The following is a 26,098-nucleotide window of genomic DNA, read 5'->3' as shown; positions in this document are numbered from 1 at the left end:
TCCCTCCACTAAAAAAAAGAGGGAAGAAAAAAAGAAAGGAAAGAAGGAATGGTGGGAGGGGAGAGCAATAATTTAGAAATGCGTAAGTTCTTTTTCTCTCTGATACATGGATAAACTTTTATTTTACCTACCAAAGGGAAAAATAATATTCACTAAAAGCTTTCTAACCTATATTTCCAATTGTGAAGGTGTTTAATTTACTATCTATCTTTAAAAGGCTTCAAATAAAATATAGCTAGGAAAGTACATAAAGAATTCACATTATAAAATTCTCCACGTAATTAATGTTCATAATAATGTTAGGACTATAGCTAAAAAAAGTAATTTTCCGTAGTTTAGTCGGAAGTACAGATAATCAGCACCAAATGTATACATTAGGTTGTAATAGGCAATTGTAAGCAAACAGTATCAAACTGTATAACTTTTTTTTTTTTTAAGTTTACTTATTTTGAGAGAGAACATGAGCAGGGGCAGGGTAGAACGAGAGGGAGAGAGAGAATCCAAAGCAGGCTCTGCGCTGACAGTGCAGAGCCCAATGCGGGGCTCAATCTCACAGACCGTGAGATCATGACCTCAGCTGAAATCGAGTCAGACACCTAACCAACTAAGCACCCAGGTGCCCCTAAACTGTATAACTTTTAAAAAATATTTTTTTAATGTTTATTTATTTTTGAGAGAGAGAGAGAGAGTGTGTGTGTGAGTGTGTGAGTGGGGGAAGAGCAGAGAGAAAGGGAGACACAGAATCCGAAGCAGGCTCCAGGCTCTGAGCTGTCAGCACAGAGCCGGATGCAGGGCTCAAACTCAGGAAATGCGAGATCATGACCCGAGCCAAAGTTGGATGCTTAACCAACTGAGCCACCCAGGGGCCCCTAAACTGTATAGCTAACTGTAAAGTAACTGTAAACTAATTAAAATAACTGTAAATTAACCAGAAGTTGTTACAAACTGTATAAAAATTGATATTATTTTCCCAGTTCTCCCAAGAGCTCTACAAAATCAGTGATGTACTATTCCGTGTTGTCTTTTACTTGTTGTCTGATCACATTTCCTCTAAATCCAATGAAAAACATTAGCAGGACAATAGGCTTCCATGTCTGTGGCTCCATCTCTAATCATGACTATTTTCTTAAAACGAAATTTTTCCTTTAAAAGTTTAGTAACTTTTCCTTTCCCGCTCCCCCCCCCCCCAGATTGGGCTGTTGATTGCATCTCATCAAAACCTGTACATTCACCATTAAACTAGAATTTCAGTCTATTAGCAAATACAATGGTTAATGGGATATTGAGCCTTGAAGCAACATGGTCTACAATGCTCCTAAAGCTACCATATATTAAGAAAAGCTGAACATTTCACTCTTGCGGGTGACTTACTAGCTCCTTTATGCCAGGGGTCAGGTGTGGGGGGTGCTCTACCATGAGACTTTGCACCTGTTCCCTGGAGGGCTGGATCAGAGCTAAGCGCTCTGTGAGGTCAGCCTTGAAAGGCACTGCCCCACCTATGGCTCCCCAGATCATTTCTGACACAGCATCCTCACCTCCACAGAATCTGGCTAGCTCATCAATTGCTTCTTCTCCGATGACTGTGCCATCAACATCAAAGCATAATGCATCAGCTGAACAGAAAAGCTTCCTCAACTCTGAATGGGAGACCCTCCTTGGAAGAATTTTCCTCATTTCTCCAGATTCCTAGGAAATGACACTCTTCTCTTCCTGCTTCTTTCCTGAATAAAAATGCAGCATGAAGTTCTGACTACTAACTTCTTTATGAGAGATTTCATGAGTTTTGCAAGATCAAGAGCCTGCTCTCTGCTGCTCCTTCCTGGGCCGCCATCCCCATCTCCTGGGCGTCTGCAATTGTATCCTCCTGACTGTAGGTGGGGGAGTGGGGGAGTGTTGGCTCTGGTGGAGTTTGGAGGGGCGTGACCTGTACAGACCCACAGAGCTTTTACCGAACAATCATATGAAACCTGCTGATAAATGCGGTGGCTTCTGGTAGTTTTTGCATGTGCTTTCTTAAACTTGAATTGCATAGGTTTTATCCCTGGGAGGAATTATCCTAATGTGCAAACCCATATCAGGCACTCTGAAGACCCAAAAATACAGCATCTGTATAGTACTCAAAACATCAGTGGGACTCAGTAACGTTGTTCTCTGAAAAACTAATTAATCTTGCCTCTCGCAGCTAGACCTAGATAGTTTTATCCAGAGAAAGAAATGCTAAGGGTAAGGAAATTTTTACATTGGCTAGAGGATGCTAATGGAGAGGGTCCATGATGAGTCTTTATAATTAGGAAGAACAGAAGGCTGATGAAGCGAGGAAATGAACTCCTTCTGCCAATAAAAGGACAAATCTAACTGTGGAATCAAAATATCCTGAACAAGCTCTTACTCCACAGCAAATACTCGTCTCTGCACAGCAATGGCATGGTGCCATATCTGTAGACTACAGTGCCCAGGATGCTCCTCACCACTGTGTGTCCTCGCTTAGTGACAGTCTTTCTCCCTCTGTTATGCCTCAGTTAAATGTGTTCTAAGAGTCCATGTTTTTGGCTCTCAGTGTGTGGAGAAATTCTACATAGACTTTGTGGTCCAGCTACAGAAGTTCTATTTGAGGACATGCACGCTGAGCCACTTGCCCAAAATCTGCCATGTTCTGTGCACACCTTCCTGCAGAAATTCACATTCCACCATCAAGTCATTTTTCTGATTTAGAAAAACCAGAACATTGTTTCCGGAAGGCTGGTGTTCATACCTCACAGGGAGAGGAGCACTCTGGAGGCTCGTGCCTCTCTCACTGCGGAGATTCAATCATTATGTCAGCCCCTTGTGACCAGGAGAAACAAAGTCCAGCCTTAGGGGCTGTGGCAAAGGCAGGTACACTTGAAATGAGAAGGAGATGGGATGAAAAGGATGGGAAGACAATCTGTGAGCCTGGCAGTCTGGTGGAAAAACAGCCATGGGATGAGCCATAATGAAGCAAGTCCTTTGGGGGATCATGGCAGCCTCTTCACGGACAGAGGCCCTGGCAAGGGCTCTGACTCTGAAATCCCCCCATCTGCACCCCTATTCCTTTCCTTTCCTCTGGACTTGCCTTTCTTTCTCACGTTCGCTCGCTCACTCTTGCTCTCTCCAGATTTGCAACTCAAGAAAAGTAAATCTATTTCTCTCTAGATGTAATTTATTCCTCCATAATATCAAAGTGATGGACTAACTTCTGGTTTCTCTTCTATGACAAAGTCATCACTGTTAAAGATTCCCAGGTTGAGGAATCTTCCCTGAAAGCCCCAGCTAAACAAGTAATAGGGTGAGGAGACAGAAGGCTCTTCAGATGAGTCAGGGATGACCTGAAAAAGAAACAGGTTTCAGATCAGTCCCCTAACCCAGGACTAGCAAAAATATCATGGTTGTCAACTCTTGCCACCAATAATAGTAATTGTTCCCAACAGGTACCGAGAGCCTTGTTAGCTTCATGCCTACTTCTTGGAAAAGCTTAAGCACCAGATCTTATGAATCCAAACCCTATGTTCATTTTCTTTGCTTTTAAAAAATTTCAAAATACTTCCACACACATTGCCTTCCAAAAACATCATATATACATCTGTACACACCCTGAAGTGATATTAGAGTGATGGCTGCAACAGACTGACCCCAAATATACAATGACTTAAAGGGAAGGAACAATTTGTGGTTTTTGGTTTTGTTTTTTTGTTTTTTGTTTTATATGTTACAGAACTGGCAAAGGAGTTCTATTCCACTTCATCATTCAACACAGTGGGGAAGAAGAAGGCTTGGAAAAAAACACACCTACAGTCTTAAATCCCAGTTCAGGGAGTGGTACATTTCACTTCCACACGTATTCTCTTGCCTCATTTAACTGCAAAGTAGACCGGGACGTGTAATCTAACTAGGCAGGCATCTCCCCAGTTTTAGGAGGGAATAGATTTTCATACGTAGATAGACAGGTTGATTTAGGTTCAGGTTCAGGTTCAGATTTAAATTTAAATTTGGTAGGTTCTATTATTTTCTCAACTTTAAAAAGATGAGGCTTAGGGGCTCCTGGGTGGTTCAGTCGGTTAAATGTCCTGCTTCAGCCCGGGTCATGATTCACAGTTTGTGGGTTCAAGCCCCCCATCAGGCTCTGTGAGGACAGCTCAGTATCTGGAGCCTGCTTTGGATTCTGTGTCTCCCTCTCTCTCTGTCCCTCCCTAACTAGCACTCTGTGTCTCTCTCTCTCTCTCTCAAAATTAAATAAACAGTAAAAAAAATTAAAAAAACAATAAATAAATATTAAATTTTTTTTAAAAGATGAGGCTTAAGCTCAGAAAAGAGAACACAGCTTCCCTGAAAGTGGTACACCTAGTACAAGGAAAATATAATAAATCCAGCCTAGATCTTCTGGGTTTAGGAGGGCTTTGAATGCCATGTACCACCAAGGAAGGTGTTTGAGGAAGAAGTTAAGCAATGCAATGTTATTTTAAGAATAATTTATCAGCAATGCGAAGGGTGGAACTTCAGAAAGAAGAAATGAAGACACAGGACTATGGAAACAATACAAGCCAAATTCAACAACTGCCTAATCTAAAACAGCGGTGATTAAAGAAGATGAAAGATTATTAGAGCAGAGGTTCAGAATTTAGAGCCTGTGGAAAGGCCTCCATATTGTCAGACTCTACTTCCCTGGCATTTCACTGAGGCCTCTCCAGTTCTCCTCCTACTTCTCAGGCCCATCCTTCTCAGTCTTGGCTGCTCCTCCACCAACGCCCAATCCCTAAACATTCTCAACCCATCTTACTCCCTGCTTCAATTTTTAAATTTTTTTTTTAAGTTTATTTATTTATTTGGAGAGAGACTGAGAGTGTGTGTGTTCACACATGCACGTGAGTAGCGGAGGGGCAGACAGAGAGCGAAAGAGAGATAATCCCAAGCAGGCTCCACACTCTCAGTGCAGAACCCGATGCGGGGCTCAAACCCACACACTGTGAGATCATGACCTGAGCCTAAGTCAAGAGTCAGACACTTAACCGATCAAGCCACCCAGGTGTCTCAAGGACTGCTACAATTTGAACACCAATTCTGTTCTTATTAGTTGTGTGATCCTAGGCAAGCTACATAAACCCTCTGAGCTTCAGTTTTCATACCTGTAAAGTGAGGATGGTTGTATAGCATCTACATCACTGAGATAATCTGAGAATTTAATGAGTTAATGAGTACAGTGCCCAGAATATAGTAAGCACTACATGTGTGTTTATTAGATAAAATAAATTCTTTACTGTGCATACTCAGATCTTAGCTGCGATGTACTTTCTCAGACAGGCATTTCCTAATTTCCCCTCACTTCAAACATAAGCCACACTTTTTTATTCGCATGTGTAGGATTTTTGTTGCTGTTTGATGTCTGCTTTTTCCAATTGAACTCTAAGTTCCATGAGAGCAGGTTGTGTCTATTTTGTTCACCACTCTATTCCTGGCATGAACAGAATGTTTTGCATATGATGAATATTAGATAAATATTTACGAATGAGTAATTATGAAGGGTTAGAGATGGCAATTTCATTATCATGAGTTTGCAAGTGCTTTATTCTCTATCTCTTCCCCTCTCCCCTTCTCTAGGAATCTTGTAAGAATAAGTTTTAAATTCATAACATCCAGATTATGTTTGGCCTCTTTCTTTCTGCAGCTTCACAGAAGAATGGAGATGTCTTACCCAATTGTTTTCTATGAAAATCTACCCCTCAAAAGAGAGAAAACCAAGAAGAGCAACATGGACCCAGGTGGCAGGAGGGCAAAGGGACAGCGCAGCGGTTACAATTACAGCGTATGGGGTCACTAGGTGCCAATTCAATTCAAAAACAGATACCTGAACCACGTATGAATTCATACGCATTAGTAGGAACTTGTTGTTTATAACAGCCATGGGAAAGGGGAGTTTGGGGGAAGGGACACAAGCATAGCTTGTGCCAAAGAAGCTGCTGGCTCTTCTTCCTTCATTGTATAAGTAGAAGTCTGGCTCTGCCAACAGGTAGGTAGATGAAACCCAGCTTATGCCATTTCTATCTACAGAAGAACAAAAACAACCTTCATACCTCATCCTCCCAGTAACAAAAGGAATCTGAAAACTCACCCAGACCTCATTACTCGGCCTCCAAATTGGGGTGCTCCCTTTGCAACCTGGATCCTAATGCACCTTTAAACATACGTGTTGCCAATACAAATCAAAAGACTAGCATTTTTGACGTTATGTGATAGGTATTTTAGATATATTAACTCATTTAATCTCCCTACAACCCTATTATGTGGGTAGCATTATCCAAGCGGACAGTAAATAGGTGAAAGAACCAGGGTATAATTATTCTAAGGTTCATAGTCATTTCACCAGAAGGGCATGACTTGCAGTCTGACACCTTTGAAGTCATTAGTAAAACCTAGTCCAGCAGTTTCTTAAAGCGAAGCCCGCTGGCCCCTCCGTCAGAATAATTGGTGGTCTTTGTTGAAAATTCAGATTCCCTGGCTCTGCCCAACACTGAAGGAATCAAGTAGAGGGTTGTCAGGAAACTGAACTTTTAAAAAGCACCTCCAAGTGGCTCTGCTGGAGGGCACTATGGACGCAGATGATTCTTATGCATTAGGACCACACGCACAGACTTCGGGCATTATCGAAAGATGGCAACATACCGCCCTGGCTGACTTCAGCCCTGCTCAGCATCCTCTAACCAAAGCCGGTCCCTGAACCGCCTCAGGATGCAGCCTCACAAGGAAACCAAGCACGCGCAATACTTACTTCCCAAGCTGGGCGGGGCTCGCTAAGACCCCGCCCCCTCGGTACCGGCCGGAATCAGGGGCCGGGCTCTCCCTAAGTAACCTAATTCCGGCTTCTCCCCGCAGCGGCCCAGAGCTCCGCCCCCGGCTCTTCGACCAATCATATGGCAGGTTGCTGAAGCTCCGGGCCAATGCACAGGGCCGTCCTTTATTCTTCTGTGCAGTTTGAAACTGTCAGGCTGCTGCCAAGGTAGCGGCGGTACCGCTGTTATTTTAGCGGCGACGCGGCGAGGAGAGGCGGAGGGAGGCGTCCGGGTTTGTGAAGAGCCGCAACGGTGAGTAGCGGCGCCCCGGCGAGTTCCGCGCCCCGGGCGGAGGCAGTGGAGTGGGGTTTAAAGTGTCTTAGCTCGAGTTTCCGCCCCGGGGGCTCCTATACCACGCCCCGAGGCGTGGGCTGTGTGCTGTTCTGCGGGGCAACGAGGTACTGAAGTTTTCCTTCCAAGGCGTCCGGGAAGAGAGGGCAGGAGTGGGGGGTACTTGAAGTATAACGATTACTTTCGCCGTGGGTTCTGATCATTTAAAACGAGAAAGTAACCATGTCTAACGTGTTTTTTGTTGTTTGTTTTTAAGAGTTCGATTCAAACAAGGGTGGGTAAGAAGGTGAATGAAGAGAACCTCTACCCTTTGCTTACTCACAACTGCTGTCCCCCTAGGCTGCTAGTCCCTTATGAGGGGAGGAGCTGGCGCGCCCCTTCTCCTTTCCTGCAGCTAGGATGGGTGAACAGCACAGGGACGTCACCCTGCTGCCAGCTCGCACATTAATTCCCTCTTCCTCTGTCTCTTGGGGTTGCATTTGAATTCCCGGACCCCTTTTTCCTTATCAGCCAGGTATTTACCAAGAGGTAATTTGATTTCTTTGGCTATCACGAAGCACCTAGAACTTATCTCTTGGTTTCTGGTATCTTGGGTTAGAGAGTACTGGTAATTTAGTGAACTGATTCACATCCGCCACCCATTAAAGCAAGCTTCATTTTTCTTCTTTGTTTTTGAACCTAGAAACAGTAAGAAAATGCTGGTGTGGTAGGGTTTCAAAGAAATTGTCCTCTACCTTGCTGGCCTCATAGCAGCGCTGATGGCAGACTTATAGCATATTTTCCAAAAATACAGTAGTTGCTTTATGGCTGCAGTATCTCTATTCAGAAACTCTTTTTGAAGTCTGACCTTACTTTTCAGCTTACTTGTTTTTTGAATAGTCAGCACCAGCCCACCTCCACTCCTATTATCTACGCAGTATGCAAATACAGCCTAAAAGAAGAAGTAAATGAAAACAGAAATGAACCAGGTTACCACAGTGGTGGATTTGAAGTCCCTGAAGCAGTCCTTCCTTGCTGGGGATGTGTATGCTTATTTTATCCTCCCTAATTGGCTTAACTAAAGACAGTCATGCTGAGATTTAGTTTACTTATCATGTGTATAGCCAGTAATACTCATCGAATAAAGCTAAGTTTCCATCATCAAGTCCCAGCCTATGTTTCCATTCTAATATTGTACTTTTCTCTGTGTCGGCCCTGTCTACTTCGATTTCCTTATTTCTCATTTATTTTTCAGGCCAGTGTGACTGAGACCTGTTGCACCTTCCACTGAAATTGTTTAGGTAAATGTCAGCAACTTCCTTACTGCCATGTTCAAGAGACCCCAACTTTCGTCTTTCTTTGGCATCTGACTCTACACTCTGTTCCTCAAGTTTTTATGATGCTTTTTTCCCTGATAGTTCTCCCATTCTGACTTTTCTGTTTTTGCTTGCTCTTCTCTTCCCCTTTAAACGTTAGTGTTTCTACTGTTAACCCTCTTCTCACTACAGTAGCAGGCCTTTAACTTTATTAGAGGTATAGTCCCCTCTGAACACATATTAGAAGCTAGGGATCCTCTTACTAGAAAAATACACGTGTATTTACACTAAAAATATTGCATATAATTTGGGTGTATGGACCTCAGAGTAAGAACTCTTTCTAACACTTGTTTTCATAGGTCATCTTACCCTCTCCCTTTTTCAGCATTTCCCATTATGCTGATGATTCCTCAAACTGTCTCTAGCCTGTACCTCCAGTGCTCATTGCTTAACTCCAGGAAGCACCATTTTCATTGTAGCCATTGTGAACGGCAATCCTTGGTGTGCAGTATAATGGATGTGGCCATATCCTGCATACATGCAGCTTCACTACAGTGCCTCATAGGTACCTCACACCCAACTCATCTGATATTGAACCCACTCTCCTTCTTCCCGACCTGCTTACCTTCCTACATTTCTTGTCTTGGTTAGTGGCAGTATATTATCCATCTAATTACCCAACTCAGAAATTGGAAAGCCATCAACATTCCAAGACCAGCCTGATCATGTTATCACTTGTTTAAATATTATAATAATATATCTAGAATAAAGACTACATTTTTTTTGACATAACATAATCACGATCTTCCATGTTCTGGCTGCTTCCTACCTTGCCTGTTCCATCCTTAGCCAAGCCTTGCTTTGCACCCTTTGCTTCAGTCTTAAGAACTACTTACATTCCTGGCATACATGCCCATGCCTCTGTGTCTTTGCTCTTTGCTTCTGCTCTAATGCCTAGCATAGCCTTACATCTTTTATCTGCCTTTGTCTTTCAGGTCTCAATACCAGTTTATCTTCTCAGTTAACACGTACTCTGGCTCCGTTCCCACTTTGTCACTCTCATGATCCCACCCCATGAAAAATAGCTACTCCTGGCCTCCCTGCTTTGTACCTCTTTTGTTTTAGGGCCTACTAGCATATATACATCTGGCTGTCTCTATAGATTGTAAAGTCCATAAGGACCAGGACTTCGTCATCTTATGTTCCTCGCCACTGTTTTCCATGCAACTGGTGTTCAGATACTTTGAATAGTCCCTACTTGTCCTTTAAATAACTTACTTACTTGTTACTAAAAGTACTTTTATTTTTTGGGACAAGACTTTTGACAGGTTTTCTATTTGAGAAATATGAGGTATATGAGAATCACTTGTTCTGTATAGGCTTGGTTTTATTAAAATAATATTCCCAAAACGTATGTTTCTTGGGCAAAGAATGTGCACAAATTGTTTATTCTCTCTTGGGTCAGTAAAATGCACAGCACGCAGGTTGCCACCCATTGTTGAAGAACAGTCATCACACTCTATTAATCTCAACAGCTCCATTGTGAATTTGTCCAAGGAGCTTCCATTTCTCTTTAACCTTTCATACATTTGTGTCATCTCCTTGACTACATGAAAAACTCACTAATGTTGCGAACTGAGCCTCCTGCTATTCTCTTCTTGCCTAGTTATTTTATCTGTGGGTGCTCATTGTGTTGAATATTTAAACATACCACATGATTATTGTTTACAGGTTAGGATGTATATACATAGAAAACATGTTATGTTAGTTTAACTATCACTGGAAGAAAACTAAAGTTAGTTTCCATTGTTTGTAGTATTTGTACAGAATGTCATCAGATGAGGAGAAATGCTCACTGCCAGTTATGAAGAATGACTCTGACCGAGGCAGTTCTGTCTCTTCAGATCTTCAGGTAGGAAGACATGCCTAAATTTGTTGTGACTTTTATTTTAAACAAGTGACAATATGAGGGAAAACTAGGAATACATTTTTCATGTATTCATGCCATTTACATTTATAATTATGTATATGGTGTATGATGTATATACATACTGTATATATATATTTATGTATATTAATGTATATATATTTATGTGTATATGTATATGGTGTATAATGTATATCAAATCATAATAATATGATTGACCATTGAGAATTATTTCACAGACTTTGGGACATACCTTACATTGTTTGAACCTTTCAGAAAATAATCATGAACTCTTCAAACCCTCTTTATGCAAAGGCTTCAAACAGCACAATGAGAGAAGCTGGAAATCTCAAGAAACATTTTTTTCTTGAGATTTTCTCAACTGTCTCTTCTGAATGCTGCTTTCACTTTAATGCAAATTAATACACTATCAAACCATCCACAGTTCTGGGACCTTAGATGCCCTGGTGTTCTACTCCAGGTTCTAGTCCCTGTTGCTACAACGTTCAACACATTCTGCTGCCCAGGATCTGGACAGTGACAGATAAATTAACTACAGAAGGTGTGGTTTTTACATGAACTGTTTTAAATTTCTTTTATTTGTAAAAAATTTTTTTAATGTTTATTTATTTTTGAGTGACACAGAGACAGAGCACAAGCAGGGGAAGGGCAGAGAGAGAGGGAAACATAGAATCCGAACCAGGCTCCTGGCTCTGAGCCGTCTGCACAGAGCCCGACGTGGGGCTCAAACTCAGAGACTGTGAGATCATGACCTGAGTTAAAGTTGGACACTTAACCAACTGAGCCACCCAGGCACCCCTGTTTTATTTCTAAATGTTTTATTATCAGAAATATGGACTCTGACTTCTGGAGTAGATTTTATTTTTTATATATTTATTTATTTATTTTAATGTTTATTTATTTCTGAGACAGAGCATGAGCGGGGGAGGGGCAGAGAGAGAGGGAGACACAGAATCCGAAGCAGGCTCCAGGCTCTGATTTGTCAGCACAGAGCCCGACGCGGGGCTCGAACTCACAAATTGTGAGATCATGACCTGAGTGAAAGTCGGTCGCTCAACCAACTGAGCCACCCAGGCACCCCAAGAGTAGATTTTAAATGAGAGATCACTGACACGGTACATCTTGAGTCTTATAGTCCTCTTAAGTATCACTTAAGAGGGGGAAAAGCTGGACATTATGTTTATGCCTAGAGTTAAGTTGTTATTGACACTGTGTAATATGAGAAAAGTTTTAGGAAGATATTTTATGAAACATATATGATTCTTTAGCTGAAATTACTGATTTAGAAGTTGGAAAGCTATTGGAAAAATATCTGTGAATATTTGCTAGGATAAAAGTAGTCTGGAGTTGTGACATTGATATTTCATCCTTGTCTTCCCTTTGGATGTACTTTTACCTAGTGCTGTCTTTTAAGGTGACAGTGCTTTCCTGCACTCTTTATCCCTGCCTTTTTCAGACTTCCTTCAGGAGAGTGCTGATTAACTCATTTATACTTGTGATATTGTGATTTATAATAAGAAATATATTTTGGTCTTTATCCCGTGTTTTGCACATTTTCAGAAAACTTTGAAATTTCCTAAATGATAGTGATAAATGTGTTTGTTATGCTAATGAGGTGACTTTTGGACCCCCCCCTTAAGGATTGGGGCTGGTTGCTGGGAGCTGACCACATGCTTACAGATTTGGAACTTTTAGTAGTGCCACCCACCGTGAACTCCAGGAAGCGGGGAGAGGCTGCAGGTTGAGTTCGGTCACCAGTGGCCATTGATTTCATCAATCATACCTGTGTGATGAATCCTCCATAAAAACCCAATGGGAGAGGGTTCAGAGAACTTCCAGCTCGGTGAATGTGTGGAGGCTCTGGATGACTGCCATTCTAGGGAGGTGCGGAAGCTTTGCCCCCCTTCCCCATGCCTTGTGCTTTGTCTCTTCCATCTGGCTGTTTCTGGGTTCTGTCCTTCTATAATAAACTGATAATCTAATGAGTAAAATGTTTCTCTGAGTTCTGTGAGCTGCTCCAGCAAATTAATCAAACCTGGGGAGGGGAATCTTTGGAACCTCCTGTCTGTGTTGCTGGTTGGCCATAAGCTCAGGTGGTAACCAGGACTTACTACTGGTGTCTGAGGTTTGGTTGGGGGAGGTGAAGTCTTACAGGACTGAGCCCTTAACCTATGCAGTCTGATTACTATCTCCAGTGGATAGTGTCCAAACTGAGTTGAATTATAGGGCACTCAGCTAGTCCGTGAGAATTTCTTGTTGCTGGTGGGAAAAATCCCTACACATTGTAATTGTTGGATCCAGAACTTTTAATACAAAAATGTTAACCACCTTGTAAGATCTCAGGGTGTCATTTTGTCAGGACACAAAGCTTTACATCAAAAGAATAAATCTCTAGAGTAAAATTTGAGAGAGGGAGGAAGAAGACTCTTCCAGACCCAAAAATAATTTTGTGTTATTGGTTTACCTGCTTAGAATGTCAGCCCAACTGAGGCTCTTTTTGTTAGTAGTTCTTGATGACAGTTGAAAACCTGCCTACATTCCGTTACTGGAAACTTTTCAAAATATAAATACCAGAAAGGATGTTAAAAATGAAATAACATAAAATAACTACATACTTTTCCATCTATAGCAAATATGTAAAAGTCAACATTTAATACAAAAGCCCCTTATAAATAATTATTTCTTCTAAGGGAGTTCTCATTACTGTGTCAATTATGTGAAGGATTAATAAAGCTGTCATTGATAAATGCTGAGGGATGGGCAGCATCCGTGTGCTTACTGACTGATAACTTCCTCTAAGCACAACTTGACACTATGAGCAAATTGCCCTGGCCTTACGTGGTACATATGGATTCATCTGTATTTCAGGGTCACACCAGTCCAACTGTTGTTGGGGAGAGGGGAGCAAAATTACAAGTTTGGATTGTTACTTTAGGGTCCTTGTTTACCTTCAGACAAGTTATCTTTGACAATTAAGAAGGACAATATTACTTATTTTGATCCTTAACTAAACAATAGCCCATTTGGCCGGTCTCTGTATATATGAAACTAAAATAGGTGTTTAAATAACTGATATGTAATTTTTTCTTAAGATAAGTTAACATAATATCTACCTTGTTTACCTCCACTTTAAGTCATAGTGATTGTTGTGGGAGCTTTGAAATATATGTTGTGTTGTTCTCCTGATCCAGAACAGAGGTCAGACTAGGGGAGCTCAAAGTTAAAGCCACTGACTTCCATTTCCCCTCCCTTTTTAGGCTGGAAGCTATCATAAACTAACTCTGATTGAAGAGAGATAATTTGGTTCAATTTACTTATAGTTGCCACCAATTAAGAAGTTAATTGACCTCCATGTGATTTGGTTGAGCATCTGACTCTTGATTTCTACTGAGGTCATGATCCCAGAGTTGTGAGATTGAGATTGAGCCCTGCTTGGGATTCTCTCTCCTTCTGCTTCTCTCCCCTGTCCTGTCTCTCTCACTCCCTACAATAAAAAAAAATTTTTTTAAAGTTAATTGACCTCAAAATATAAATATAAGATACCCACTGTATTAGTTTGCTTGGGCTGTCATAACAAAATACAATAGTCTGGATGGCTTAAACAACAGAAATTTATTCATTTGTTTCAAATTTTTATTTAAATTATAGTTAACATACAGTGTAATGGTTTCGGGAGTAGAATTTAGTGATTCATCACTTAGGTATAACACCCAGTGCTCATCATAACAAGTGCCTTCCTTTTTTTTTTTTTCCTTAGAGAGAGAAAAAGAGAGTGTGTGCTTGGGAGAGGGGCACAGGGAGAGAAAATCTTAAGCAGGCTCCATGCTCAGGGTGGAGCCAGACTTGGGGCTTAATCTCATAACCATGAAATCATGATCTGAGCCAAAATCAAGAGTTGGACGCTCAATCAACTGAGCCACCCAGGCACCATAACAGGTGCCCTCCTTAATACCCATCGCCCATTTAGCCCATCTCCCACTTACCTCCCTCCATCAACCCTCAGTTTGTTCTCTATAGTCAATAGTCTTGGGACACCTGGGACACTCAGTTGGTTAAGTATCTGACTTCGGCTCAGGTCATGATCTCACAGTTCGTGAGTTTGAGCCCTATGTCGGGCTCTGTGCTGACAGCTCAGAGTCTGGAGCCTGCTTTGGATTCTGTGTCTCCCTCTCTCTCTCTCGGTCTCTCTCAAAAATAGATAAACGTTAAAAAAAAAAAAGTCTCTTATAGTTTGCTTCCCTCTCTTTTTTTCCCTTCCCATATGTTCCTCTGTTTTGTTTCTTAAATTCCACATATGAATGAAATCCAATGGTATTTGTCTTTCTCTGACTGACTTTGCTTAGCATAATACATTCTAGTTCCATCCACATCATTCCAAATGGCAAGATTTCATTCTTTTTCATCTCTGAATAATATTCCATTTATGCATATACCACATCTTTTTTATCCATTCATTAGTGGATGGACATTTGGGCTCTTTTCCTTAGTTTGGCTATTGTTGATAGTGCTGCTGTAAACATTGGGGTGCATGTGCCCCTTTGGATGAAAAGACAAATTTATTTTCTCATAGTTCTGAATGCTGAAACTACCAAAGCAAGGTCTGGCAGGGTCTGTTTCTGATGAGATCTCTCTTCTTGGCTTATTAGACAGCTGCCTTCTCACTGCATCCTCAGCATGGCTTTTCCTGAGTGCACGCTCATGTGGGGAGAGAGGACACTCTCTCCTCTCTTTTTATGAGGACATAAATCAAGACAGGGCAGCGCCCCACCCTTTTGACTTAATGTCACCTTAATTACTTCTGTAGAGGCCCCATCTCCAAATATCGTTGCTCTGGGGATTAGTGTTTCAGTGTATCAATTTTGGGAGGACAGACGTTCATTCTGTAACAGCCACATTTTTATATGTTTTTAAAATCAAAAGCCTAGTTTGGCTATTTGGGAAGTATATTAGGGTGTTATTTTTGCTGCTTTAACAGGAACCAAATAAGAGTCGTTTAAGTGAATGGCTTGAAAGTCTGAGCTGATACAGTTTCTTGCAAGTCTGAGCTAACAGAGAGTCCTGAGGTCGTCTGAGGATCCTGTCTCTTCTCTCTTGTTGCTCTGCCAGGCCCTCAAGTGATGACCTCGTTTGCATCATCAGGTGCTAGCTCAGTGCCACCTCTAACCCACGGGAAGAGCTGAGCAGGAAGCAAGCAGCTTCCTTTTTAATGACATGACCTCAAGTTGTACACATCATTTCCATCCAAATCCCACAGGCCAGGTATCTGTCTCTGCTAGGAGGGAGGCTGAGAAATGCTGGGTGGCCAGGTCTGAACTAGGTCAGATCCTGGGGTTTTAGTAATTAAAGGAATAAAGGGAAAATGGATGCCACTGGACTGGTAGCCTTCTCTCTCACAGGGAGTTGCACTTGACATTTTATATATTTTGTTAGGACTGACTCATACATTCAAATTTGTAGAAACCAGTAAATTTGTAGAAACCAGTATGGCTTCAATTTATCAAATTATTTGGGTATTTCCTTTTATTGTAATAAGTGGAAACTGATGTGATTCAGGAAGTATATTTTTAAATTTTAAGGATATTTAAATCTATTTAAAGAATTATAGTTATTTTTATCAACCTAAAAATTAAATGTATCTGTAATATTCTAAATTACTTTTTTCTGTAATAAGAGCCTCCTGCCTCAGTGATAACCATCATGTGAAATACTGACTTTTATTTTCTGTCAGGAAATGTAAGTTTAAATCTCAGACATGTGTTGTTGTTTTGTTTTGTTTTTGTTTTTAATGTTTATTATTTACTTTTTGAGAGAGAGAGAGACAGAGCATAAGTGGGGAAGGGGCAGGGAGAGAGGGAGACACAGAATCCAAAGCAGGCTCCAGGCTCTGAGCTGTCAGCACAGAGCCTGCTTCAGTTCTCAAATTCACGAACTGCAGGATCATGACCTGAGCTGAAGTCGGATGCTGAACTGACTGAGCCACCCAGGCACCCCAAAAACTAAACGTGTTTATTGTCATGAAGGGGACATCTCCAACAAAGGAGTTGACTATAGCAACATGAAGATCATTCTGATGATTGAGATTTCTTTGTCATGATTCTCTCTTTGGAGTGTCTCTGTTTCTCTTCTGCCATTAGCCTTAACATGTAAAAATCTGTATTTGCTGTAACTAACATTTACTGCATATAGGTAATCCATGTTAACTATGCATAACAAGGCTGAAACTGACACCAACTCACTTCTTTACATTTAATTACCCTAAAGACTTGTAATTTTCAAACATCTACCAGCATAAACCCTTTTTTTTCAAACAATTTTACTTCAAATTCCAATATAAAAAGGTTAAAGTAGAATTGCATAGATTTATGTTATAAATTCAAATCTGTGACGTTTCCATCTCACAAAGTCAGCAAAAAATGAAGCTGCCTTAAATGTACATTTGACATTGGTGGATAATAGAAGACCTAGCGTAGTTTGATAAGCCTAAGTGACCATTTTGCTTCTATATTTTATTTGGGCTATAAAATATCAAGAAAATTCTGATTCTTAACATAAGTGGTTGAGAATGATGCCTTGTTTGTTTTAATATAGTTGACACACACTGTAAACATTAGTTTCAGGTGTACAGCATAGTGATTCAACTTCTCTATGCATTATGAAAAAATGGTAGCTGTTTAAAAGCCTATCTCATCTGCAAGTAAACTGACCCAAAACATAAAAAAGGATTGATAGAAAAGTTTTGATTCATTGTTGAATCACCAACAAAATCTGTCACTTCTTCAAACTTTTTATAATCTACAAATCACCCAAGAAGCATCCAGAAGACTCAAATTTGGAATACGTGCTAAAACCCTTTGTATTATGATAAGCATGTAACAAAGGTATGAAGTCATTTGCTACCCTGCACAGCTCATCACTCTCCTGAGGAGGGACTGGCGCCAGCAGATGTGCTTGAGTTTGAGTTTGTAATTGATGGGCCCACATGTGTTAGAGTTGTGTGTTCACCTGCACAGGTGTGATTCCTAAAACAAAAATCAAACCTGTGCAGAGCCACAACCTGACATGTTTACAGCAGCTTGACATGTACATCGATGGCAGGAACAGCTTTATTCCAACCAACAAAAAAAAAAATTGAGAATTTATAGTTTGGGGCCAGTTAAAATTTAGCACATGTGGTATATGTGATAGTGCTTGCTCCTTTTACTACTGTTTGTAAAAGAGTTAAATAGCTTAAAAAATGAAATTTGAATAAAACAGCGTGGATCCCCTGAAACACCTTCTTGGAAACTAGCTAGAAATGCAGCGATATTGACTACCGACACAGGATACAAGGTAGTTCTGACTACAAAAGTCTGAGGGCAATTACGTCTGTTCCCTTGGAAAGCACCAAGGTACTTATTTCGGTCATCTGTGATATAACGATGGCTGGAAACTTGGGTGTGGTGGGCAGTTAAATATTCTTACTCAAAGAAAACCATAGGGAAAGAGTAAGGATTGCTGATTTTCACATACCTACTGAAGATCGTTCTTTCTTTGATTTAGACAGAATTTTTCTGAATTCACTTGAGCACATACTGTGCCACTTCACAGAGGCAGTTTCAAGCATCAGTTATCTTCATACTGAAGATGAATCCAAATAACAAGACAGTTATGACTAATGAAATGATGACAGTTCTATATTGGAACTAAACTACTTATGGGGAAAAATTAACACAAAAGAATCCTTTAGAATAATATTTAATGTTCCTGAAAACCTTCCCCCCAGTTTTTTTAATGCAAAGACATTCTCTGGGTCCATGAATATGACTCTTAGAAATTACTCTTTTTTTTTTTTTTAATGTTTTTATTTATTTTTGAGAGACAGCAGGGGAGGGGCAAAGAGAGAGGGAAACAGTAGATTCACAGCAGGCTCCGTGTTGACAGCAGAGAGCCCAAGGTGGGACACAAACTCATAAACCATGAGATCATAGACTGAGCTGAAGTCAGATGGTTAACTGAGGCATCAGGTATCCCATGAAATGACTTCTTGTAGGACTATTTGGTACATCATGACCAATCGCTTGTGAATGTCAACTAAATTCCAGTATATTTTTTTACTTCGCAGATACCATTTTTTGATATGGCTAAAGAAATAACTATCTATGTGAGGAAATTCCAATTTTGTTTTAAACTTGAGGAATATTACTGTAAGGTCTACACTTTGTGACCTGTATTTTTTATTGCTTCTCAGGTGCCTTGCAGTTGCCACTAGGTAGAATAGAACAAACAGGCTGCATTTGTGTTCTCTTTTTATCGTCAGTGTTTCTTTTTGTCTTCTAATATTTCCCTTACGCTCTTTCCATGCTATGAAAAGACACTCCAGGTTGTTGCTGCGTTGGATGGTAGCTGTCAGTAAAAAGAGCCAAAACCACTTTTCATCTCTAGACCACCCATTTGTGGAGTCTTTGGAAGCAACACCTTCAAACTAAATTTCAGAAAAGCAGAGAAATGTCTCTGTCTCTGCCCACCTGCAGGGAGGGCGTTTCTGCTTTGTAGATGTTAACTGGTCTCAGGCAACTACACTAGGTAATCTTTGTGTCACGATTGCTAAATTGGCATCTGAAGGAATCTATCTGGCTAGAAGAAATTTGGGTAGGTCTGTTTGTTGGGTTTCTGTTTTTAAGAAAGTACACCTTCCTTACTACATCGAAGTACTGTTTTGAGAACTGAAGTATAGAGTAGCTTCGACTATGCCTTTATCGTTCTTTGCCTGAATGTCCATTGTGACCGTTTATGATACATTATTTGTTTTTGGCTTCTCATAGGAAGAGTATGAAGAACTGCTTCGTTATGCTATTGTGACTCCAAACATTGAGTCAAGAGCTTCACAGCCGTGTCATTCTAAAGGAGAAGTGGTGCCAGATGTTAGGATTCCTACTGTAGTAGATGATATTCTTCATAACCAAGGTTATGTATATTTTGAAAGATATTTCTTAATTTGTTATTGAGCTTATTAATGCCGTTGACTTAGAGTTCCAGAAATGTTTCTCCAGTGATTCTTCTCAATCACTCATGTGTATCACTATCATCTGGGAAGTGTTTTCCATTTTAATATGGTACTCTTGGCTCTTGTGCAACAGCTGGATATTTATATGAACTTTGTTTAAACTATTACATGAAAAATAAAATGAAAGCAAAAAAAATAAAATAAAATAAAATGAAAGCAACACTATAGCCATAGCATGCCTGTCAGTGGAGTAAATTGCATCTAATTGTTCTAGTAATTATATACCAGGATTATCTTGGAAACTAAATGGCCCAAGGCCCCAAATTATAGATGCTCCATAGGTAGCCCTCAGAACCACTTAAGTTTGTGAACCATGTCCTAGGACTTTGTTGGCAGCATTTCTGTTAACGTGGAAGACTGTTTAAATTATCACCACAGGGGCGCCTGGGTGGCTCAGTCGGTTAAGCGTCCGACTTCAGCTCAGGTCACAATCTCGCAGTCCGCGAGTTCGAGCCCCGCGTCGGGCTCTGGGCTGATGGCTCAGAGTCTGGAGCTTGCTTCCGATTCTGTGTCTCCCTCTCTCTCTGCCCCTCCCCCGTTCATGCTGTGTCTCTCTCTGTCTCAAAAATAAATAAACGTTAAAAAAAAAAAAATTAAAAAAAAAAATTATCACCACAAAGGCGAACCCATTTTGGACTACGTCATTGACAGAATTGACAGTTAATACAAGCCAGGATGTATGTTGATAGGTGAATGAAAGGTGGAGAAAGGAAGATAAACCTCCTTTCACCTATCCATTCCTTATTCGGTAAAGTACAGGATCCCAAACAACTTGCTGTAAAAAAGTATTCCTTCAAAGGGCACAGAAAACCCTCCAAAGATAGGCCTGGTGATGGGTAGTTATCAACAGTAGGCATAACTCCAGGGATGTCTCCTTGAAGGCACATGAAACAGCCTACTCAGAATCAACAGGCTCCTGGGGTTCCGATAAGTTACAGCCCTAGTATTTTGTTCCTGTCTCTTGGTAGACATGGACTATCCACTGCTAGACTTCACCATACTGCACTTGATCATCAGATAGGGCCAGAACCGTAAAATGCATATATTTACTTTACCACCACAATATTTTACCCCGAAACATTTTCTGCCCAAATTTTAATTGATATTCAAGAGGCAGGGCCCCGGGGTTCATTCATTGTACACCAGTGATCTTGACCATGTCTTGATTACCCTGGGTACCTGAGCCTGTAGTTCCTGTTGAACACACCCAAAGGGCTGCATACTCTCTTACAAAATATGTAACTAGTCAATCCGTGTGTTCACCCTGTATGCCCCTCCCTTAAGGGGGTCACCAGACACTTGCTTCCTTGCTGTACTGTTGTTCCCAGTGACACAACATTGGAGTCCTCTCCTTGCCGTGGCTCTCCAACCTTTCAAGGTCATCACTTGGGATTTAAGACCCCTGTTCTTCTCTAGCATGGAAGATAGTATTTATTTGTTTATACTCTGCCTTTTCGAAAAAGGATTTGCGATCTAAGCATACAACATGCAGTGAATTTAGATATCTCGATTCACACGAAGATTGATAAGAATATGTAAGTTCATCATCCCATTCTTTCCTCTTGGTATTGCTGTTGCTTGATGTAAGTGAGGTATGTTGAAGTTGCCAAAGTGTATATAAGCCTTCCACACAGCCATTCGTGTGAGGTTTTCCCCCATTTTATTTCCACCGTGTATTGACCAGTGGTTCCTGAGCTGCAAGTGAGGGAACCAGTGTCACTCTACCTTGATGGCAGCAGGCCCCTGGAAATATCCAATGTAAGATTGCATAGCTTCTAAGTTCTAATGTCATTCATCCACTCAGTCTCTTAGTGTGAACTGAATGCTACAGTAGGCTGAATTCTCTTCCATCTATATTTGGTGGGTAAAATTGAGCTTATTAATGATATAGTTAAGACTTTGTTCTCTCAGTTTTGTCCTTCTCTTTGTTCTTTGGCTTAGTGTTCCTCTATCCCCAGCATGTTGTATTTTGCTGTTCTAAAATCCTATGTACTGCTACCCTCTTAAGTATGTGTGATTAGGCATTTGATATAAAGAGTGGTTTGGTTTAATAAAAAAATTATTTTATTTTCAGCAGGAAATAGCTCTGTAGTAAAAGAAACAAGGATGGAAGTTGGAAAAGGATGTGATTTGAATATTTCAAGTCATTCAAAGACAGATGGTATGACTTTTCCTCAGTTTGTTTTTATTAACATACAACATTTTGTGGTTTGATGAATTTTATTTGTGTAGTAAGAGGAATCATTTCAGCATATTACTCATTGGCATGATTTTAAAATGCTGCTGTTGCTGATTTATTAACTAATACTATTTAAAATAATTTCCCCAAATTCTAAAATAGTACAATTAAGACAGGTTAATGTATTACAGTGTGTGGCATCCTTTCTTAAAACTGCTAGATTAGAGGGCAGTACTTTAAAAGATTTCATGGGAGTCAGCTAATTTGGCCAATTTCAATGTTTTCATGAACCAGTGCATTCTTTCCCAACATTCAGGCATTTGTGTACCAACTTAGTGATTTTTGTCCTATCTTTATACCCCTTGTTCTGTCATTTTTTCTTTAGATATATTCATTTTTAGCTTAAACTCATTAGAAGAAAAATTTGTGTCATTACTGATTATAGAATAAAACTAATATACCCTTTATAAATAGAAATCAATGGTAAAAATGAATGCAACTAACAATTAGTAAGTTTTGATTGAAGACTGCTGGTGATGTGTTCAGCCTGAAATCTGCTTTTCCTTGGTTGAAAGGAGAGATGAGCAAGTGTTACAGAGGTTATAAAAGCACACTAGCACCAGATTGAAGTGATTAAATAATTAAAATAGAACAGGCTTCTTGCTCTGTGATATAATGTTATTTAATGTACGGGCCGTGTAAGCCACCCTACAAGAAATGCCTCTAACCTTTGGTTTGCTCACTTGTACAAAAAAGGCTTGGGTGGTATAATACTTGGGGACCTTTCAAGTTCTTCAGTTATATGATTCTCTTTTTCAAAAGGTGTTTAAAAAATATGTTTAAAAAATTAAAAATCAGAGGAGTGCCTGGGTGGCTTAGTCGGTTAAGTGTCCAACTTTGGCTCAGGTCATGATCTCACGGTTCATGAGTTCGAGCCCCATGTCGCACTCTGTGCTGACAGCTCAGAGCCTTGAGCCTGCTTTGGATTCTGTGTCTCCCTCTCTCTCTCTGCCCCTCCCCTGCTCACATTCTGTCTGTCTCAAAAATAAATAAATATTAAAACAATTTTTTTAAAATAAGTAAAAATGAAAAATCAGAGTCTATTGCTTTTCCTGTGGGTGCAGATATTGTTGGTGAAATCTAGTGAAAGAGAACATTCACATACTTTGTCTCTCTGCTTTATTCTCTGGGTTTATTCTTCACAGTATGGAGGCGGTGTTTCATAGTTGACTAGCCTGAACCATTTACTGAATAAATTTTTTATGTAAAACATATATATTAGAGCGTGATTTTCCCTTTTGCAAAGAGTTCTTGATTTACTTTCAAGTAACAAGTTCTACAGTAGATTTATCTGTTTGACTCATCTCATTGTCCAAGGAAAAGAAGAAGGCCTTTCAGTCTTGGTTATTAGGACCCTTGTAATAAAAGTGAGATATGTGAGAAATGATAAACCGTCTCTAATTCCAGCATACATGTGTGATAAAATAGTAATCTTTTCTGTTTTGTGCTTTTGAAAGGTAGATGCCTGTTCTGGCACTGGCTTTCACCCCTACATCTATCCTCCACCCCAGCCCACTACCCTCTACCATGTATATGGGCAGAGGATGGAAATTATATACATATATGTGTATACATATATATAGACGTGTATGTTTTCACCTGTGTGTTGAAGGCTAACAGTGTGCCTTACAACTGAGTATCTGTTAAAACTAAACTACTCTTTGTGCTTACAGTGTTGAATTTTACTGGTGTTAAAACCCTCACCAGTGTGTTATATAAAGTAATAATGACCTATAGACAACCACTGGGACCTTGGTCCATTACTTAACCCTTTCTTTCTCTCCCTCTCTCTCTCTCTCTCTCTCTCTCTCTCTCTCTCTCTCTCTGTCTCTCTATCTCTCTCTTTTCTGAGAGAGAAAGAGAATGGGATGGGTTGGAGAGGGGCAAAGGGAGAGAGAGAATCCCAAAAGGCTCCATGCTCAGTGCAGAGCCTAACATGGGACTTGATCCCACACCTCAGGATCATGACCTGAGCCAAAATCAAAAGTCAGGTGCTCAACTTGTAAAGTTGACAAGAGTCATGTGCTCTCTTTCTCTCAAAATAAATAAATAAACGCTAAAAAAAAAAAGAGTAAGTAAACTGAAAGGTTATTTCTCTGCATTTTCCTCTACTTCTGAAGGTCACTGACGTCTTACCTTCCACTGGAATTTCTTACCATTTGGGTTATTCTCAATCTGGCCTGACCACAACAACTTTCCTCTATTCCAGGGTCATCACCAGTGTTGTCACCGAGGAAGCCTTCTCACCCAGTCATGGACTTTTTCAGTTCTAACCTCTTAGGTGACTCTTCCTCACCAGCATCTGTTTCTAGTCATGCAGATGCCCATGAAATTGTTGTGAGCGATTTTCTTATTTCTGATGAAAACCTTCAGAAGATGGAAAATGTACTTGATCTTTGGAGTTCAGGACTTAAGGTATTACAGTTGTTCAGTTACAGTTGTTTCATATGTAGTATAACAGTTTTGCTCTTGATTCCACTATTTCCTGTTCTTTTCTTTGAATCAAAAGATTTTGTGAAAAAAATCTTTAGTTTCCTTAGAAGGTTAGTCCAGTGTTTTAAGTCTGTCCTTCTCAGTCTTTAATATCTGTACGCATCATCTGGGAATCCTGTTAAACCAGCTTGTCAGTTGGTCTTGATCAGGGCCCAAGATTATGCATTTCTAACAAGCTCCCAGGTGATGCTACTAGATCAGAAACCATGTTTTGAATTAGCAAGGTTTTCAGTAGTTGCTGAATAGCTCTGTAGGTTCCACTGAACTTCTCGGGTGTTTTTAAAGACTCAGCCTACGTGTGACAAAGATACCTATTGAATCCTTACCATCTCATAGCTGTGACGAATGAACATGTCTCCTTTTATATGTAACACAGCATCCAGTTTTAGCAACGTATATTCATTTTGTAGCTGCTTATAGCAACCACCTTGTGTAACTGGTAAGTCTATAAAAGCTGACTATTTTAGTGGTGGTATTGGCCTCTAAATAAAATAAGGTATTACAGAAATGGCAAATTTTTTTCTATTTAAAATATAATGGAAGGGTGCCGGGGTGGCTCAGTGTTAAGCCTCTGACTCTTGGTTTTGGCTCAGGTCATGATCTTGTGTTTTGGAGTTCAAACCCCGCATTGGGCTCTGCGCTGATAGTGTGGAGCCTGCCTTGGATTCTCTCTCTCTCTCTCTCTCTCTCTCTCCCTCCCTCCCTCCCTCCCTCCCTCCCTCCCTCCCTCTCTTTCTCTCTCCCTCTCTCTCTGCCCCTCCCCTGCTCATGCTCTCTCTCTCTCTCTCAAAAGAAATAAACTTTAAAAAATATATATACATATATATAATGGAGAAAATGACAGTTTTTCTGAAACATAGTTTGAGAAAACTGAATATTCACATATATGGTGAAATTAAAGTCCTGAGGGTTTTATGGCATTTTTATTTCTCTATTATTGGGAACCATAAATTCTAGAAATAATCTTTTAGTATAGTTTTTACCATTTTCCCCCTTGGAACAGGTTTCATATCTGTGTCATGGTGTAAGTGCTACCGCTAATCACGTAATATGTTCTCTGTTCAGTTAAGCATATTGTTAGGCAGTTGTTTTGATAACATGATTATTTGGTATTTTTACTTATGCCATTCAGTTGGGGGAAAAGGGATCAGACTTAGCAATTTGTGGTAAGATGGCCTCTGTGATAAACGATTTGGGGAAAGAAAGCGTCAACCCCCCTGGTTTCCGTTATCCACCTCTATCTAAATAACTTCCCAGTCCCGTGGCTGAGCCAAGGCCATACTCTGACTTTCTGCCCTCCTTGATCTATCTTAATATGGACATTAAAGTCCTTGAATAAACCACGGAAGGACCAGAAATGTTTTCAAAGGACAGCAAGGTTTCATACAAAGTGACTTAAAGTAGGAAAAAAAAAATCCATTTCCTTAGTATGGTGAATGTGACCTGAGAAGAGCCACAACTGTTGAACTTGCAAACGTTTTCATTAGTGGTTTTTATAAATAGCTCTTATGTTGATTGCTTGTACCGATTAGTTTTAATGTTTCTTAATTTCAGTGTAATTTTAAGAAGCAGTACTAAACACACTGCTTAATTGCTGGCATATTTATTTTTCAGACAAACATCATATCTGAACTAAGTAAATGGAGACTTAATTTTATTGACTGGCACCGAATGGAAATGAAAAAAGAGAAAGAAAAACACGAAGCACATTTGAAACAACTGTGCAACCAGATCAACAGTTTGAAGGAGCTGCAAAAAGCCTATGAAATCTCTATTGGGAGGAAAGATGAGGTCTTCACTTTTGTATTTCTTTTTAAGTGAGATGCAGTAAAAATCTTGCTAGGCAATAAATGCCAGGAACTGATTATTTAGGTCATACAAGATACAAAGGGAAGATTGCTTCAGAAACTGAAAAAATAGATACATAGGAATAAGATATATTCTTCCTCT

General features: G+C 40.1%; 1 protein-coding gene, 1 long non-coding RNA gene and 1 pseudogene across 8 annotated transcripts in view; 1 reads left to right on the top strand and 2 right to left on the bottom strand.

Moving 5' to 3' along the window:
• LOC122239449 overlaps positions 1-6,893 on the bottom strand; it is a 42,063-nt gene extending 35,170 nt beyond the window's left edge. Inside the window, exon 1 of the long non-coding RNA XR_006218570.1 lies at positions 6,779-6,893. This is a non-coding gene — a long non-coding RNA (uncharacterized LOC122239449). The remainder of the gene's footprint in view (positions 1-6,778) is intronic.
• LOC122239448 lies at positions 963-6,737 on the bottom strand (annotated as a pseudogene).
• Positions 6,894-6,907: 14 nt separating the features above from the next.
• The window catches only part of POC5 (POC5 centriolar protein), a 45,643-nt gene continuing 26,452 nt past the window's right edge, over positions 6,908-26,098 (top strand). Inside the window, exons 1-7 of one of the 7 annotated variants that reach the window (XM_042988590.1) lie at positions 6,908-7,091; positions 8,365-8,410; positions 10,242-10,337; positions 19,175-19,316; positions 21,491-21,577; positions 23,865-24,070; positions 25,763-25,939. In XM_042988590.1, the coding sequence (XP_042844524.1) occupies positions 10,254-10,337; positions 19,175-19,316; positions 21,491-21,577; positions 23,865-24,070; positions 25,763-25,939 (696 nt within the window). In that variant the 5' untranslated portion in view covers positions 6,908-7,091; positions 8,365-8,410; positions 10,242-10,253. Of the gene's footprint in view, positions 7,092-8,364; positions 8,411-10,241; positions 10,338-10,842; positions 10,915-15,479; positions 15,633-19,174; positions 19,317-21,490; positions 21,578-23,864; positions 24,071-25,762; positions 25,940-26,098 lie in introns of those variants that run through there. The other 6 variants (XM_007079834.3, XM_007079833.3, XM_042988605.1 and 3 more) reach the window with 6 other exon arrangements.

This window comes from Panthera tigris, chromosome A1 (genome assembly GCF_018350195.1).
Source record: "Panthera tigris isolate Pti1 chromosome A1, P.tigris_Pti1_mat1.1, whole genome shotgun sequence".
Lineage (NCBI taxonomy): Eukaryota > Metazoa > Chordata > Mammalia > Carnivora > Felidae > Panthera > Panthera tigris.
This window is presented reverse-complemented; position numbering and strand designations above follow the sequence as displayed.